At 51.6% G+C, this 16722-nt stretch overlaps 2 protein-coding genes across 3 annotated transcripts; one reads left to right on the top strand and one right to left on the bottom strand.

The window, feature by feature from the left end:
* Window positions 1–114: 114 nt before the first annotated feature.
* On the bottom strand, window positions 115–2352 carry LOC131213601 (sideroflexin-2). The gene is made up of 6 exons (XM_058207676.1): window positions 2151–2352; window positions 1395–1563; window positions 1167–1337; window positions 749–1100; window positions 544–683; window positions 115–456 (listed from the first exon to the last, which is right to left on the bottom strand). Exons 2-6 carry the CDS (start codon window positions 1541–1543, stop codon window positions 300–302), a joined length of 969 nt encoding a protein of 322 aa, XP_058063659.1. The 5' UTR covers window positions 1544–1563; window positions 2151–2352; the 3' UTR covers window positions 115–299.
* A 633-nt stretch (window positions 2353–2985) lies between these two features.
* Window positions 2986–16654, top strand: LOC131209061 (transcription-associated protein 1). Of its 2 annotated transcripts, none has more exons than XM_058202038.1 (21): window positions 2986–3183; window positions 3265–3651; window positions 3717–3883; window positions 3952–4187; window positions 4263–4638; window positions 4697–5102; window positions 5171–5788; window positions 5871–7070; window positions 7143–7341; window positions 7420–7715; window positions 7783–8112; window positions 8182–8568; window positions 8636–9314; window positions 9389–9861; window positions 9997–10720; window positions 10784–11451; window positions 11519–13126; window positions 13703–14384; window positions 14529–14852; window positions 14918–15143; window positions 15233–16654. In XM_058202038.1, the coding sequence occupies exons 1-21, from the start codon at window positions 2998–3000 to the stop codon at window positions 16590–16592; spliced, it is 11532 nt and encodes a 3843-aa protein (XP_058058021.1). In that variant the 5' UTR covers window positions 2986–2997; the 3' UTR covers window positions 16593–16654. The 2 variants fall into 2 exon arrangements, with proteins under 2 accessions (XP_058058021.1, XP_058058029.1); XM_058202046.1 differs by having other exon boundaries at window positions 9389–9847; window positions 10166–10720.
* Window positions 16655–16722: the final 68 nt, after the last annotated feature.

The raw sequence follows: 16722 nt of genomic DNA on the forward strand, positions 1-16722 counted from the left end.
GGCGAAGCTTCTGTTCGTGTCGAAGGACTACCGTGACCCTAGTGCGGCGATCGCACGTCCATTCAAATTAATAAACAGAAACCGCACAATTTCTTTGAAGAACTCAAAGTTGGCAACACGCAACTTAACACACTACCGAAAGATGCCATCAGTTTATTGTTTTCGTTTTTTGCATCACACACGCCCCGTTTTGCTGCCGTGAGATATAAGAACCTTAAATCTAGCACTATAGAGCCCTGCTTTGTGCGTGTGCCTGGCAAAGCAAATCACGATGCTATACGTAGGCCGCGGGTTCGGCTCTACAGTCCCTTGTTGAAATACACTACCGCTGGTAGTTGCTCGTGTTTCTTGCGCATATCGGCGTAAAAGTCCGGTTCGAGCAGCTCCATCACACGCGTGCTCAGTTCGGCTTTCTGTGGAAACAGTGAGCAAGCAACGGGCACCATAACGGTTAGGCTGGAAAGTTAAAAACAAAATTTAGCGATTACAAACAGAGCTACATTGGGACCTTCGCGAGTAAAACATCCATCGCCCAACACTTACAAACAACCGACAACCATGACCTGGAATGGTGCGTGAAGAACCGCGAGCCTCCTGAATGTGTGATATTGCTCCAATCGCTCCATGATCACCGGCAGAATCAGCATCCCTGGAGCGCACATGGCAATGCGGGAGAAAATAACCTGCAAGAGCGGAAGCGAGTACATTATTTCCTCGTATAGGTCCCATAGAATCGATGCGAGGGTACTTGTGCGATTCCTTTGCCAGCGGCAACCCTGCTGGCGCCGACGACATTGCCATTTTCGTCTTCGATGCTAATACCGTGCAGCAATTCGTTTTGACGCATCAACGGGATGTTAATGCAGTTGGCGGCCGCCACCGCCACAAACGGAACGTAACGTTGAAAAAGCGGACTGGCCCGCTTCTGCAGATAGCCTTTATAGCCAACGGCTGCCACCAGCGCGGAAGTTGTCGCAGACACATACGCAACCACCAGTTGCGTGGTCGAGAGGTCCGAATTTGCGTTTCGGTTCGTGTAATTGACCAGTGCGTTGAACGATTGATTGACCCACTGCCAGAAGACCACTCCCGTCGTCGTCCTGGGAAGAAATGAAATAGGTCACCAACTTTGCGTGCCTGGCGTACGGTAACAACATGTGGCTTACTTGTACCACTGCAGCATGGCACCCGTTATGGCCATACCACCCGGCATTTGAAAGCTCATGCGCCCGAACACGTTCTGCTTTTCTCCACTGTCCGGATGGAATGCACTCTCATACAGCTTTTTCGCATAGTGTATTTGCTCAATCGTTGTGTTCTGTGGCGTAGTGCCAGCCCTGTAAACAGAACAGAATTCGTTATTTGCGCCAGGCTGAGGAGTCCGGTGTACTTACTTGATGCTGAGGTACAGCTCCTTCGCTCGGTCAAGCTCATCGTCAGTAGCGAAACATGTGCGTGGGTCAGTTATCCAGAAATAATGCTTCAGGCGCCCGGAAAACGTGTTCAAATCCCATAGTGGTTGAACAATATCTACATTGGACATGGCTGAGCGCAGATAGGGAACTACGCAAGCGATTGTAGGAAATATTTGTAAACAACCATCAGTTCATAGTCCACGGCCAGTTCCATAGTTTTCATTCCTATTACATAATTGCGAAAGTGATCGTCGAAGGACCCACTCTTTAAAATAATGTACAGAAAATTTAGTGCCGCCATAGGAAACGTTCGATTCAATTTTCCTATTTTAAAACACTTCTAACGCGTTTCTCAGCAAGCAATGAAATTAAATGAGCTAAGAATGAAATTTTCGTACGATCTAGTATTCGATTGTTACGTTCTATCGGTTTACTGTAACTCTCTTGGCAATCCTATTGCCAAGCGGCATGTACTAACTAGGAACGCAAAACCTTACCGCCTCCAAAGATATGATTTTTTCTGCCCTCGCGTGACTGATTTAAAATTAAAAAAACCTGCATTCAATGCGAAGGAATGGATTAACAAAATTGGTTCGTTCATGCAAACCGATTTCAGCTAACAGAACTGCAACCAAAACCAATTTCTGGTACCAACTAGGAATCACTAAAGAATGTAATCCGCGAGAACATCCCCACAGCACGAGAAGAACGATTCGTTTTGATGAAATTTCTTACCTTGTACGTTTGTAGTTACGCTGCGTGAAATTGATGTCGTATTTAATTAAAAACTGTGTGGAAAGCTCAAAATTTAGGATTCCGCAGCGAAAATTTGCAAAGTATCAACTTTGCTTCGGCAGTGAGTGAGGAAACTGAAATTAGGTTGTCAAAATGGGCCGGCTCACTCAACTATGAGAGCGCAAAACGAAGACCTTCTCTCTCTCAGCAGAACAATTGGTTTGGAGAAGAAGAAAAATTACCTTCAACAAGGTACTGTGTGGGGTGGGTAGTGGTTTGTTTTGTTTATTTGACGCTCTACATGTCAAGGTTCCTAAATTATTATTGGTGGGTACTGTATTTTCGGAAACGCGCAACTTGGCCCGGCTGCTCACCTTGCCAGTAGCCACCTTTACGCCCTACTGTCAAATGCCGCCTGAACTGACATTTTCACTCCAAACGACGCTTCGGAAAGTATTGGAAGCGCGCCGTAGTGATAACTTGGAAAAACGGAAAATAGGCGTTTTATTTGCTGTTAGAATCGGTAATTTATGGTGTAAGCAGTCTCCGTGCATTGCGCTGCACAAAATAACCGCCAGTTGGGTATGCTAATTTACAAGGTGCTTCTCCTTTGCAGCTATAAACTAGTCAGCCTGGGTGGCGTAGTCACCACCCGGCAGGCGTGTCAGAAGCATAGGTAGGGTGTTCGTTCCTCGTGAAGCGAATGTGTTTTTTTTGAGGATCCGTTCCAATTAGTCAAACTGACCGCACAATGGCCGCCAATCATCCACCGACAACGACCGCACAAGCGGCGGTGTCACCAAACGTTGACCCAACGCAGATGGGCCACTTCCGGAGCTTCGTCAACATGCTCGCCGACTCCGGTGCCAAGGATGAGTTCAAGCTTAAGGCGGCCCAGGAATTGAGCGAACATTTCGAGCTCATTACGCAGTGCAGTAGCTACCAAAGCTTTCTCGATCTGGCGATGCGTGTGTTTCTAAAGGTTTTGCAGGACAACGAGCCCATGTTTATCACAGAATTCAGTATGCAGCAGGTACGCATGCTATGGCCGGGTGTGGCCCATATCTTATGGTTCATACAACACATTTGTTGCTTTACTCGTTTTTCGCAACAGGTTCGCAAGTTGATACTGGAGATGATCCACCGATTGCCACACTCGGAGCATGTGCGTCAGTACGTGAAACCGATTATTGTGCTGATCATCAAGTTGCTGCACACGGAAAATGAGGAGAACGTGCTCGTGTGTTTGCGCATCCTGATCGACATAATCAAACAGTACCGTCCGCAGTTTCAGACGGAAATTCTAGACTTCCTCGCCTATCTGAAGAAGATCTACACCGATTTGCCCAAGCACATGCCGGTGATGCTGGAACCGAGACAATCGATCAAGCTGAAAGATCTCAAGGACCTTAACTTGGAAAGCTTGTTGCCGGATATCTTTACCCTGACGCCGCTGCAGGTGGAGAAGAAATTGCCTGATGGCAAAACCACCACCGCGTCGGTAGGTGGAGCTGGTTGCTACGTCACAGACGGTGAATTCGTAAACATAATTCTTCCCTATTTCAGTACAACCTGATTCCCAAGGGAATCAATTCACTTAAGGTGCTGCAAGAGCTGCCCATCATTGTGGTGCTGATGTATCAAATTTACAAACAAAACCTGCACCAGGAAGTGGCCGATTTTGTGCCGTTGGTCATGAACACCATTAGCCTGCAGCCCACCAGTGCCCACAAGTAATAGTGCCGACGAAATGTGATTGACGGTGACTATTATTTACATTATCTTTCTCGGCCTTTTGCAGAGCTTCCCCAGGTTTCAACAAGGAAATTTATGTCGATTTTATGGGAGCACAGATTAAAACGCTCACATTTTCCGCTTACATAATGCGCCTGTTTCCCGATAACGTGCAAACGCACGCTAGTACAATGGTGAAGGGAATGATCAACCTGTTGGAAAACTGTCCGAAGGAGGTGGCCAGTTTGAGGAAGGAACTGCTTGTCGCTTCACGACACATTTTACAGACGGAGTTTCGAAATCGTACGATCGCTTAAACTTGGCTCTACTCGATGGATGTCGGAAAACTATTTGTTAAAAATACGATTTTGATTTCAGATTTCGTACCTACCATTGAGAAGCTGTTCGACGATGATGTGCTTTTGGGGAAGGGCTGGTCAACGTATGAAAATCTGCGACCGCTGGCGTACTCAACGCTGGCCGATCTGGTGCACCATATCCGGCAGCATCTGAGTCTGCAGGCCCTCTCGAAGGCGGTGCACTTGTTCGCGAAAAACATTCACGACGAATCGCTTCCGACCAGTATTCAGACGATGTCGTGCAAGCTGTTACTCAACCTCGTGGAATGTATCCGGCTTAAGAGCGACGTGGAGCCTGTGGCCTCACGTGAGCTGCTTATCATGATGCTGCGGGTTTTTACGAACAAGTTTCAAACCATATCCAAACAGCAGCTGCCCCAACTGATGCAGAAATGGTAAGTGTTGCCGCATGCTGCCAATGATTGAAACTAACGTAGTCTGCTCTGTGCACAGGAAAGCGAAACCAACGGAAGATTTGTTGACCGGAAGTTCCGATAGTACCGATGTGGCAGGACAGCGATCGACGAGCATCGGGCTACCGGCACCGAGTAATCTAAATGTGTCAGAGTATCGCAGCTTGATCAAGACGCTAGTTTGTGGCGTCAAAACTATTACATGGGGCTGTCCAGCAACGAAACCGCAGACCGAACACCAGAGCCCGGCCAAACTGTTCAATCCGAGCGAAATACTGATCTTTATCGATCTGTTCCACTGGGCACTTGAAGCGCTCGATATTTACACAATCAACATTCCTGCACCGGGTATGGCCGTTCCGCAGCCCCAGCCCGTTCAGAAGCAAACTCTTCAAATGCCCCGTTCGAAAGAGGAAAAGGAAGTCCTTGAACACTTCAGCGGTGTGGTAAGCGCCATGGGCTGCAACTGAAGGTGGAAACCTCATTCTTACCGCGCAAACTTTCTCTGTTTCAGTTCCTCACGATGGATCCACAAAATTTTCAGGAAATTTTCGCCTCTACGATCGATTTTATGGTCGATCGATTGTACAAGAATAACACCCTCCAGGTGATTGCCAATTCGTTCCTTGCTAACCCCAAAACGTCTCCTCTTTTCGCGACCGTACTGGTAGAGTACCTTCTGGAGCGCATGGAAGAGATGGGCGTGAACATCGATCGTTCCAACTTGTACCTGCGGCTGTTCAAGCTCGTGTTCGGTAGCGTCAGTTTGTTCGCGGCTGAAAATGAGCACATGCTGCGTCCGCACTTGCACAACATTGTCAACCGCTCGATGGAGCTCGCGATGACCGCGAAAGAACCGTACAATTACTTCCTATTGCTGCGCGCTCTGTTTCGTTCGATTGGTGGAGGATCGCACGATCTATTGTATCAGGAATTTTTACCTCTGTTGCCGAATCTACTCGAAGGTTTGAATCGCCTGCAGAGTGGCTTCCACAAGCAGTACATGAAGGATCTGTTCGTTGAGTTGTGCCTAACGGTGCCTGTGCGACTGTCCTCACTGCTACCCTATCTGCCAATGCTGATGGATCCACTTGTGTCCGCTCTGAATGGTTCGCCCACGCTCATCAGTCAGGTAAGGTTAATTGTCGATATATTCTCATTCGATATAATATTCGACCGCCGTTTCCTTAATATCTCTATCGTCACATTCTCAGGGACTGCGCACACTGGAACTATGCGTCGACAATTTACAGCCAGACTTCCTGTACGATCACATCCAACCGGTGCGGGCCGATCTGATGCAGGCCCTGTGGCGCACGCTGCGCACACAGGACAACGCCGCGATCGTAGCTTTCCGGGTGTTGGGCAAGTTTGGTGGTGGCAATCGCAAGATGATGATCGAACCGCAGAAACTTCGCTACCAAGAGAACGATCTGACGGCGCCGGCGGTCGTTGCGTACTTCCAGGATCACCGGAACCCGATAAACTTCGCTGTTGACCGAGTGATCGAGACGGCTTTCAATGCACTCAAGTCTAGTGCAACCGAACCGTTCTATTGGCACCAGAGTTGGGAGGTGATCCACTGCTATCTGGCGGCTTCCATCACGCTCGATGACGATAAGTATACGCTGCAGAAACTCTTCATGCACCCCAGTTTCACCGAAAACAACATTCAGTGTGCACCATCGTCAAACTACATTACGGTGGATAAGCGGGCACGGGCCACGACTCAAACGGCGCTCACGAGTATGGTGGTGGCGGCCGCTACGAAAGAGCTGCGCCAATCCGTCCTGCCCACCATGGTGGCCGTCGTGCGACACTACACGATGGTGGCGATTGCACAGCAAGCGGGTCCCTTTCCGTTGCACAAGCACTTCCCGCTTTCCAGTGGCGGTATGGATCCGCTGGTGCTGATCGACGCGCTGGCCGAAATAATGGGCCACGAAGAGAAGGAACTATGCAAACCGGGCACCTTGGCGATGGGTCTCATACTTGAGACGGCCACCAACATTATGGGGTCGAAGGAACGCGCCTGTCGTCTGCCGCTAATGAATTATCTTGGCGAAAAGATGGCCGCCCTCTGCTACGAACGGCCCTGGTACGCGAAGATGGGTGGTTGTATTGCGCTCAAGTTTCTTTACCAAAACATGGCCCTCCGGTGGCTGTACCAGCATATGTTCGTGTTCCTCAAAGCGTTCATGTTCATCATCATGGATCTGACCGGTGAGGTATCGAGCGGTGCCATCGATATGGCGCGCACAAATCTGGAGAAAATGTTGCGCATCTGCATGATGCCGCTCGAGAAGGAGTGTAAAAACGAGGAGCTGCTGGTGACGCAAAAGAAAGCCACGTACGACGTGATTCACGAGCTCGTCCGTCAGGTGACCAGCCCGCATACGTTGGTGCGCGAAACGGTAAGGACCTTTACAGTAACTTTTTTCGAACTGATCCTTCATCGTCGTCGTTTTGTTGTTTGGCAAAACTAGGCAATGGCGTCGTTGCGATTAATTGCCGAACTGCAGGAGAAAACGGTAACCGAAGTGATGAATCCGCACCGTGAGGTGCTGGTCGATATGATTCCACCGAAGAAGCATCTGTTGCGTCACCAACCGGCCAGTGCGCAGATCGGTTTGATGGACGGAAACACCTTCTGTACCACACTTGAGCCTCGTTTGTTTACGATCGGTAAGTATATCGTGATGAGGTGAATTACATCAACTATGAAAAACTTACGATCGTTTGCTCTTCGTGCCCCGTCGATAGATCTCAACATTTTAACGCACAAAGTATTCTACCACGAAGTACTGACCCTCTCGGACGCCGACGATAACACACTGAACAAACTCGAGTGCTTCAAGACGGTCACTAACTTGGTGCCGTTGCGCAAGAGTGCCCTGAATGCATTAGCCGCCTGTCACTACATACAGAACGGAAGCTGCCGGGAGAAAATTTTCCAGATCCTGTTCAAGGGGCTCGAGAAGAACAACGTCGAGCTGCAGGAGGCGGCTTTCCAGTGCATGAAGAACTTCCTCCAGGGATGCTCGGTCAGCAAGGAAACGGTTAGTGGCAAACGGCGAAGATGCAGCCATGGGGCTTAAATCTCTGTTTTATCGTTCGGTTTCGTAGATCCATACCTTCATACGACCGATGCTGCTGCTGCTCGGTGACTATCGTAATCTCACGCTCAGCGGCACGCGCCGCCTGTCGTACTTGACGCAACTGTTCCCGGCCATGTTCAACGAGAAACTGTGCGATTCGCTGCTCCAAATTCTGAAGAAGATGCTCGAGGTGACGATTACCACCAACAAGGGCAACTTTTTGGCTGCCTCGAAGACGAGCGAAATGGAGAAGAAAATCGTCACGATCCTCGGCATCTTCCACCAGATACCGGCCGCATCGCCCAAATTCATCGAGAACCTGTGCAAACTGATCCTTCAGACGGAAAAGAGCTTAATGGTAGTGAATGCGCCGCGAAACGGAATTTGGATAGTCCGTTTTTAACTACTTTTCATCCGTTTTCCAAAGATCGAACCATCCTCACCGTACCGGCCGGCATTATTGAAGTTTTTGCTACGCTACCCGAAGGAAACGATCGACCTGCTACTGACCGATGTCGTCATGAAGGATGCCCAGTGGAACCGGTTTACAATCTTCCTCCTTCGCCACAAAGACGGCGCTCCGTTCCGGAATGCGGCCCAGCTGAAGGGATCCCGCTTAATGCAGCACATTCTGCTTAACTCGGAATCGGCGTCCGCCACCAATCCTAGCAAACCCTACGAGGAGCGCTACGAGGCGCAACATCAGGCGGTGCTGATCGTTCATCTGCTGGTCGAGCACGAGGGAGCGTGGATAACGGGTCAAACGGAAATTATTACCGCGCTCAAGAACATTTGGCAGAAGGATCTGTACAAGGTGGGGATGACATTGTGCGACACGTTGTTTTGGAATCAATCTAAGATTTTTTTAATTCGTTTTGCAGACTTGCCAAACGGTGGTGGTGTGCGATCTATGGCACCTGATCGCAAAGATTCTGATCCAGTATTTCTCGTACAACACCAACGAGATTCAGCTGCTCTTCCAGCTGCTGCGGGCCCTCTGCCTGCGCTTCGTGCCGGATTTCCAGTTCTTACGCGATTTCCTCCAGAACACCGTCTGCCAGAGTTACACGGTGGAATGGAAACGGAAGGCGTTCTTCCAGTTCGTCGAAGTGTTTACGACCGGTGACATGGCGCAGGATCTGAAAGCCAAAATTTTGACCGCGATCATCATACCGAGCTTTGCGATAAGTTTCGAGAAGGGTGAAGGCAATCGGTTGGTTGGGGCACCACCGGCACCGTACCAGGAAGACGACTGCAACGTAGTGTCGGTATTCATTAACAAAGTGATCGATCCGGACAAACCGTTTGCGAACGAAGATTGCGTGAGGATTGCGCTGTTGCAGTTTGCATGTCTCCTGGTGGAGAAAGCTTCGCCGCACATTCATGACGGAGATGCGAACAACAAGCGTGAAGGGAATAAACTGCGGCGGCTGATGACGTTCGCGTGGCCCTGCCTGTTGCCGAAAAACTGTGTCGATCCATCGGCACGGTACCATGGCCACCTGCTGCTAAGTCACATCATTGCCCGTCTGGCTATTCACAAACGAATCGTTCTGCAAGGTAAGGTTCCTGGATTGAGGCTCCTTCAATTGCCATTCTTTAACACCTTCCGTTTCCCGAATCTTGATTTGCAGTGTTTCACTCGCTCCTGAAAGCGCATGCCGTCGAAGCTCGGAAGGTGGTTCAGCAAGCGCTTGAGGTGCTAACGCCGGCGATGCCACTGCGCATGGAAGATGGCAACACGATGCTCACACACTGGACGAAGAAGATTATCGTCGAAGAGGGTCACACCATGCAGCAGCTCTACCACATCCTGCAACTGATCGTACGCCACTACAAAGTGTACTACCCGGTCCGACACCACCTGGTGCAGCAGATGATCAATTCGATGCAGCGGCTCGGCTTAGCCGTTAACACCTCCTCCGAGTACCGTCGTCTGTCGATTGATCTTGCCGATGTCATTATTAAGTGGGAAATGCAGCACACCCGGGACGAAACGGACGAGTCTACCGGAGCAACCGGGACTACGGCGGCCGGTGTTGACGGTGCTACCGCTTCCAGCAGAAAAGGCGATGAAGAAACCGTTTCTGAGCGTGCCGGTTTTGCGGTAGATGAATGCGGTGGCGATGGGACAAACAAACCGCAGGCAAGTGGCGCTGTCAAGCGAACCGCTTCCGGGTTGGACGATGAAGCGTCCGGATCGGTAAAGAAAAAGCTCACGATCGGTGAGAACGATCCGCAGGCATCGACCGCTGGCACGACGTCCTCGTTTGCGGCATCGGCAAAGGTCGATGGCCCCGGTCGTCCGATTGATCGCGCCCAGTACGATACGGTGCTTAACTTTCTGTTCCGAATGGCGTGCCAGTTCAATGACGTTACTCCCGGCACGCCCGGAATCGTCACTGCCGCAGACAATCCTTCGCGCCGCTGCATGAGCCTCGTCAAACTGGCGATCAAACCGGACGTTCCGGTCGATTTGAAAGTTGTGTGGTTGGACAAGATCTTCCTTAGTGTGGAAAACCAACAGGCCAATATCGGCAACATCTGCACGGCACTCGAACTGCTCACATTCTTGCTGGGGGTCCTGAAGAAGGAACAGATACTGAACGTATTGCGACCGCTACAGCGTGGCCTGTCGGCATGTGTCACCTGCTCCAATACACGTGTGATCAAACTTATGCACGGATTGCTGTCACGTCTGATGGCGATCTTCCCGACCGATGCCCAGCACAAATGTGACGATCTGGAAACCCTGTACAGCACAATCTCGCGCATGATCTATGAAGGGTTGGCAACGTACGAAAAGAGCCCACAGGCTAACCCGTCCACATTGTTCGGAACGCTCATGACCCTGAAGGCCGCCTGCAGCAACAATCCCGGGTATATCGATCGGTTGATTACACCGTTCATGCGGTTGCTCAATCGACTGACGAAGGAACACCTGACCGGGTTCGGTGGAACACTCGGTGCTGGTGCGGCTGCAATTAGCACGGGAGCCGGAGGTGGAGCGGCCGGTAGTGGTAGTGGAGGAATCACGACCGGAATGTCGCTCGTCGACGTCGCCAACACAAACACGATCGCACTGGAGTTGTTGGTTGTTTCGTTGGACTTAGTTAAAAACCGGGTCGTGGTGATGAGCGTCGAGATGCGCAAAATGTTCATCGGTGCCATTTTGGTCGGGTTGATCGAGAAGAGCAACGACGCGAAGGTGATCAAGGCGATTGTGAAGATCATAGAGGAGTGGATGAAGAGCAACAAAAACACACCCGTCACGGTGCAGCAAGCACCGACACTGCGCGAGAAGTCCATCCTGCTGGTCAAGCTGATGCAGTACGTGGAGAAGCGCTTCGCCGACGATGCCGAGCTGAACGGCCAGTTCCTAGAGCTCGTCAATTACATCTACCGGGACGAGGTGTTAAAGGTGACGGAGTTGACATCGAAACTGGAGGCTGCTTTTGTGGCTGGTCTTCGCTGCCCGAATCCGCACATTCGCGCCCAGTTCTTCGAAGTGTTTGATGGTTCGATGCGCCGTCGGCTGCACGATCGGCTGCTGTACGTTATCTGTTCGCACGCGTGGGACTCGATCGGTCAGCACTACTGGATCAAGCAGTGCATTGAGCTGCTCATTCTGACGGCCAACACCAACACGCAGATACAGAACAGTGTGGAAGCTCACCTGCTGCCGAGCATTTCATCGGTAAGTTTTTTTTCCAGCTGTGGTCAGTCCACATTGCCCTAAACGAGCCTTATTTTCTGCTTTACAGGTAATAAACTTCGCGGATCCGGAAGAGCGCAAAAACTTTGTCATCTACACGACGATCCAGAACGAGTCGACCGACGCGTTCGATCCGATCGAAGACAAGGAAGACGCGTTCGATATGGACATGAGCGTTGATTCGAACATTTCTCGCCACGAAGAAAGCGAACGACCGGTAGCGAACCGGCAGGCAGCACTCGCCAAGCTTATCAGCCGCCAGGCGGACTTTATGGAAGCGAGTCGGAAGGTGCGCACCGAGCAACTGCTCGTCGCGGCGGCCCAGCTGTGCCACATGGACACGCAGCTGGCCGAGAAGGTGTGGCTGGATATGTTCCCGAAGCTGTGGGAGCTGCTCGACCCGACCCAACAACAGTCGCTCGATCGCGAGATCATTCCATTCCTGTCTTCCGGTACGCACATCATCCAGAAGGACTGCAGTCCGACGGCACTGCATACGTTCATTGAGGCGCTCGCCCAGTGCCGGCCACCGGTCTATCTGCCACCGCAACTGATGGCTTACCTCGGTAAAGCACACAATCTGTGGCACCGAATGACGCTGATGCTCGAGTCGCTGGCTGCCGATTGGCCGAACGTGAAAGATCAGTTGCCGGATTGTGTCGATCAAGACGATGGGGGTATGCGCGACTGTTCGATCGTGCGCGAACCACTGTCGCAGATGTACTCGGCGCTACACGAGGAGGATTTGTGGGCCGGTTTGTGGCAAAAGTACGCCAAGTATGCTGAAACGAGCCGTGCGATTGCCCACGAGCAGATGGGTTATTTTGAGGAGGCGCAAAGCATCTACGATTCGGCAATGTCACGCTTCAAGCAGGACCTGAACAGTGGCCAAACGCCAACGGACATGAATAGTGAGATACTGCTATGGGAGAACCATTGGATCCGGTGTGCCAAGGAGCTGAACCAGTGGGACATTCTGATGGACTACGGGCAGCTGTGTCGCGATAAGAACACGTATCTCATCATGGACAGTGCGTGGCGCGTCCCGGACTGGGGTCTGATGAAGCAAGTGCTCCTCAAGGTGGAACAGTCCTGTCCGAAGCAGGTGGGATACAAAATCAATCTGTACCGAGGCTATCTGGCGATCCTGAATCAGGAGGACCCGCAGCACGCGGCCAGTGCAACGGTCGAGCGGTACGTGGAGCTAGCATCGGGCTACTGTATGCGCGAGTGGCGCCGCCTTCCACCGATCGTTTCGCACATCCACCTGCCGATACTGCAGGCGTCCCAACAGATTATGGAGCTGCAGGAAGCGAGCCAAATTCATCAGGGCTTGCTGCAGAATCGGACGACCTCGCTGCACGACATGAAAGCGATTGTCAAAACGTGGCGCAACCGATTGCCCGTGATCGCGGACGATCTGTCGCACTGGAGTGACATCTTTACGTGGCGCCAGCACCACTACCAGATCATCACCTCGCACCTGGAGCAGCAGAACGAACCGAATGCACCGTGCATGATCGGGGCACACGCGTCCGCCCAGACCATCATCCACTTTGGAAAGATTGCCCGCAAACAGAACCTGACGAGCGTGTGCCAGGATTCGCTGTCCAGGATCTACACCATCCCGTCGGTGCCGATCGTCGATTGCTTCCAGGTGGGTTCGCGTTGATTGTCACCTTCAAGCTAGATTTTTTTTCTACCACTCTCTTCTCGAAAGGAACGTCGCAAAATGGCGCATATTGATTCAGAAAAGAAAAGGATAGCATCGAAAGTCGTTAGTATGTGTGCTGCTGAACACCGGGAACTATATTGATAAACTGTTTTTTCTATATATTTGTTTTATTTCAAGCGTTCCTTCGCGCGGTTGGATTCTCAAATCTGAACTGAACGGAACACGATCGACGAGGAAGCTTTTTCTTTGCCGATGACGCTCACCTGTCGGTATTCGTCGGAAAGAAAAAGTTTCTTCATCAATAATTCGTTCAAGCGATTTACTAATGACTGTCTTGTTGCGAGAGAAACTTCATGTTAAGATGGATGCGATGTGGCCTTGGCACCCAAGCGAACTTTGGTGCGGACGTTTTGAGCAGATTTTTAGCTATTGATTACATTTTGTGTTAAATCTTTAAATTCCGATCGGTACTAACACTCTAGCTGTCCCCTAAAGGAAGAGGATGCTGGAAACATGAGGTCTCATGTTTTCATATCCTCTCCCATTGTTGAATTGCAGAAAATCCGGCAGCAGGTCAAGTGTTGCCTGCAAACGGCATCCGTCACCAGCCGGGCCGAGCTGACCGAAGCGCTCGATGTAATCGAGCCAACGAATCTGGACTACTTCACCAAAGAGATGACGGCCGAATTTTACGCCCTCAAAGGGCTCCTGCTGGCCCAAACGGGACGCTCCGAGGAAGCGAACAAAGCGTTCAGCGCCGCCACCCAGCTACACGACACGCTCATCAAGGCGTGGGCTTTCTGGGGCGAGTACTTGGAACACATCTTCACTCGCGACTACCGTCAGATTCACCTCGGTGTGTCGGCCGTCACGTGCTTCTTGCACGCGTGCCGCAACCAAAACGAAAGCAAATCGCGCAAATACCTGGCCAAGGTGCTCTGGCTGCTGTCCTACGATGACGACAAGTCCTCTCTACTGAACGCGCTCGATAAGTATGCGGTCGGTGTGCCCCCCGGTCAGTGGGTACCGTGGATTCCGCAGCTTCTCTGCAGCTTGGTGCAGTACGAGGGCAATGTCATTATGAACCTGCTAAGTCAGGTCGGACGTATGTTCCCGCAGGCAGTCTATTTCCCCATACGCACCCTATACCTCACGCTAAAGATCGAGCAACGTGAGCGGTACAAAAGCCTCGAACAAACCTCGACCGTGCAGGCAGCACAGCAACAGCTAAAGAGCGAGAGTGGCACTTCGAGTACGGCAACTCCTGCCGCAACTGTTAACGGAACCGCAGCACCCTCCACTGGAGTCTCGGTCAAGATAGAGCCGCAAGATGGAGGCGCAACTGCATCGCCGGCGGGCGGTGCGTCATCTGCCACACCGGCAGCAACAGCCGCCACCACCGGTGCGGGCGGAACGTCCACTACAACACCGATCCGTGCCACACCGCCGATGTGGCGTTGTTCGAAGATTATGCACCTACAGCGTGATATCCATCCAACGGTGCTCAGCTCGCTAGAGGGCATCATCGATCAGATGGTGTGGTTCCGAGAAAACTGGTACGAAGAGGTGCTCCGACAGCTGCGTCAAGGTCTGACCAAGTGCTATGTGATCGCGTTCGACAATCGGGGAGCGGTTAACGAGACAACCATCACGCAACACACGCTAAACTTTATCAAAAAGCTCGTCTCTACGTTTGGCATCGGAATAGGTACGTGTTCGCGATGCTCACCGTGGGCTGACCAAATGGTGCTTTAACTGTGCTTTGCTTCTCAGAAAACATTTCCAGCTCCGTGTCGGGAACGTTTGCTTCGGCGGCTTCGGAGTCGCTCGCCCGACGCGCGCAAGCCACCGTGCAGGATCCGGTGTTCCAGAAGATGAAGGGACAGTTTACGAGCGATTTCGACTTCTCCCAACCAGGTGCCATCAAGCTTCACAATCTCATCATGAAGCTTAAGGTGTGGATCAAAATCCTGGTGGCGAAAACGAAACCCTTGCCCAAGTAAGTTACGGGCGACTTCAAGAAGTGTGGTGAAGCCGCTTGAATCTCGTAACGTTCACCGATTTCGTTTATTCTCTTCCCCGTCGCAGATCATTCCTCATCGAAGAAAAGTGTCGCTTTTTGTCCAACTTTAGCCAAAAGACGGCCGAGGTGGAACTGCCCGGTGAGCTGCTGTTGCCGAAGAGCTCGCACTACCACATCCGCATCGCACGGTTTATGCCACGGGTGGACATTGTGCAGAAGCACAATACGGCAGCCCGGCGGTTGTACATCCGCGGAACGAACGGTAAAATCTATCCCTACCTGGTGGTCAACGATGCGGGAATTGCGGATGCACGCCGCGAAGAGCGTTTGCTGCAGTTGCTCCGAATGCTGAACTCGTATTTGGTGAAACGGAAGGAAACATCGCGTCGCTTCCTATATCTGACCGTACCGCGGGTCGTGGCCGTTTCACCTCAGATGCGACTCGTCGAAGACAATCCGGCCAGCGTATCGTTGCTCGAAGTGTACAAATCGTGCTGCACCAAGCTCAACATGGAGCACGACGCACCAATTACGCGTTACTACGAGCGGCTGGCAAAGATACAAGCCCGCGGATCACCGACCAATCACGTCATACTGCGCGACATTCTGAAAGAGACGCAATCGCAGATGGTCCCTAGGACACTGCTGAAGGACTGGGCGTTCCGCACGTTCCCGTCGGCCACCGATTACTGGCAGTTCCGAAAGATGTTCACGCTGCAGCTATCGCTTTCGTGTCTGCTTGAGTACGCGCTCTGTCTGACGCGCCTCAATCCGGACATGATCTATCTGCACCAGGATTCGGGACTGATGAACGTGTCCTACTTCCGGTTCGAGATGGACGACAGTACCGGGCTGCTGGACGTGAACCGTCCCGTTCCGTTCCGTCTGACGCCCAACATTGCCGAGTTTGTGTCGCCGGTTGGTGTGGCGGGACCACTCACGGCGTCAGCCGTTGCTACCGCCCGCTGCTTCATCCAGCCCAGCTTCAAGCTGACCACCATTCTGAAGGCGATCTTGAAAGATGAAATCATTGCTTTCCACAAGAAGCGACTCATCGACGAGAAAGTTCTCGATCAGAGCAGTCAATCCTCTGCGAGCGGCAGTGCTACTTCGAGCGCATCGGCTAGTGGCGGTGCATCTGCCAGTAGTGGAGCCGCCGCCACCGCATCGGCTACAGGAGGGACAGGAGCGAGCGCTGCCACTCCGTCGTCACAACCCACCGACCAAGACAACGGATCAATCGATATCGATGCGGAAACGATCATCACGACGGTGAACAAGGCGGTTAGCAACATTATGGGCCGCCTGAACAATCTTTCGCGCATCGACAGTGGCGAAGCGAACCGCATGAGTACGTTCGTGCACGTTGCCACCAATCCGGACAATCTCTGTCTGATGGATCCGGCTTGGCATCCGTGGTTGTAAGCTGCTCTGAAGTACATTCTATGTACAGGACTCGAAACGGAGAGTAGCTATTAAAAAGCAAATGAACAATAAATTACTTAGCTTCAATGCACTTTTCTTTCGTAAACCATGTTTTCCCATTAGAGGCTAA

This window comes from Anopheles bellator, chromosome 1 (assembly GCF_943735745.2).
Source record: "Anopheles bellator chromosome 1, idAnoBellAS_SP24_06.2, whole genome shotgun sequence".
Lineage (NCBI taxonomy): Eukaryota > Metazoa > Arthropoda > Insecta > Diptera > Culicidae > Anopheles > Anopheles bellator.

Bases quoted from the DNA above. Each gene is read 5' to 3' on its own strand.
- LOC131213601 (XM_058207676.1), bottom strand. From the start codon at position 1,543: ATGTCCAATGTAGATATTGTTCAACCACTATGGGATTTGAACACGTTT. The intron at 1,101-1,166 runs GTAAGCCACATG...ATTTCTTCCCAG, and splicing joins GCCATGCTGCAGTGGTACAA to GACGACGACGGGAGTGGTCT. The intron at 457-543 runs GTAAGTGTTGGG...TTAACTTTCCAG, and splicing joins GTCATGGTTGTCGGTTGTTT to CCTAACCGTTATGGTGCCCG.
- LOC131209061 (XM_058202038.1), top strand. From the start codon at position 2,998: ATGCTCGCCGACTCCGGTGCCAAGGATGAGTTCAAGCTTAAGGCGGCC. The intron at 4,188-4,262 runs GTACGATCGCTT...TTTTGATTTCAG, and splicing joins ACAGACGGAGTTTCGAAATC to ATTTCGTACCTACCATTGAG. The intron at 7,342-7,419 runs GTAAGTATATCG...CCCCGTCGATAG, and splicing joins GCCTCGTTTGTTTACGATCG to ATCTCAACATTTTAACGCAC.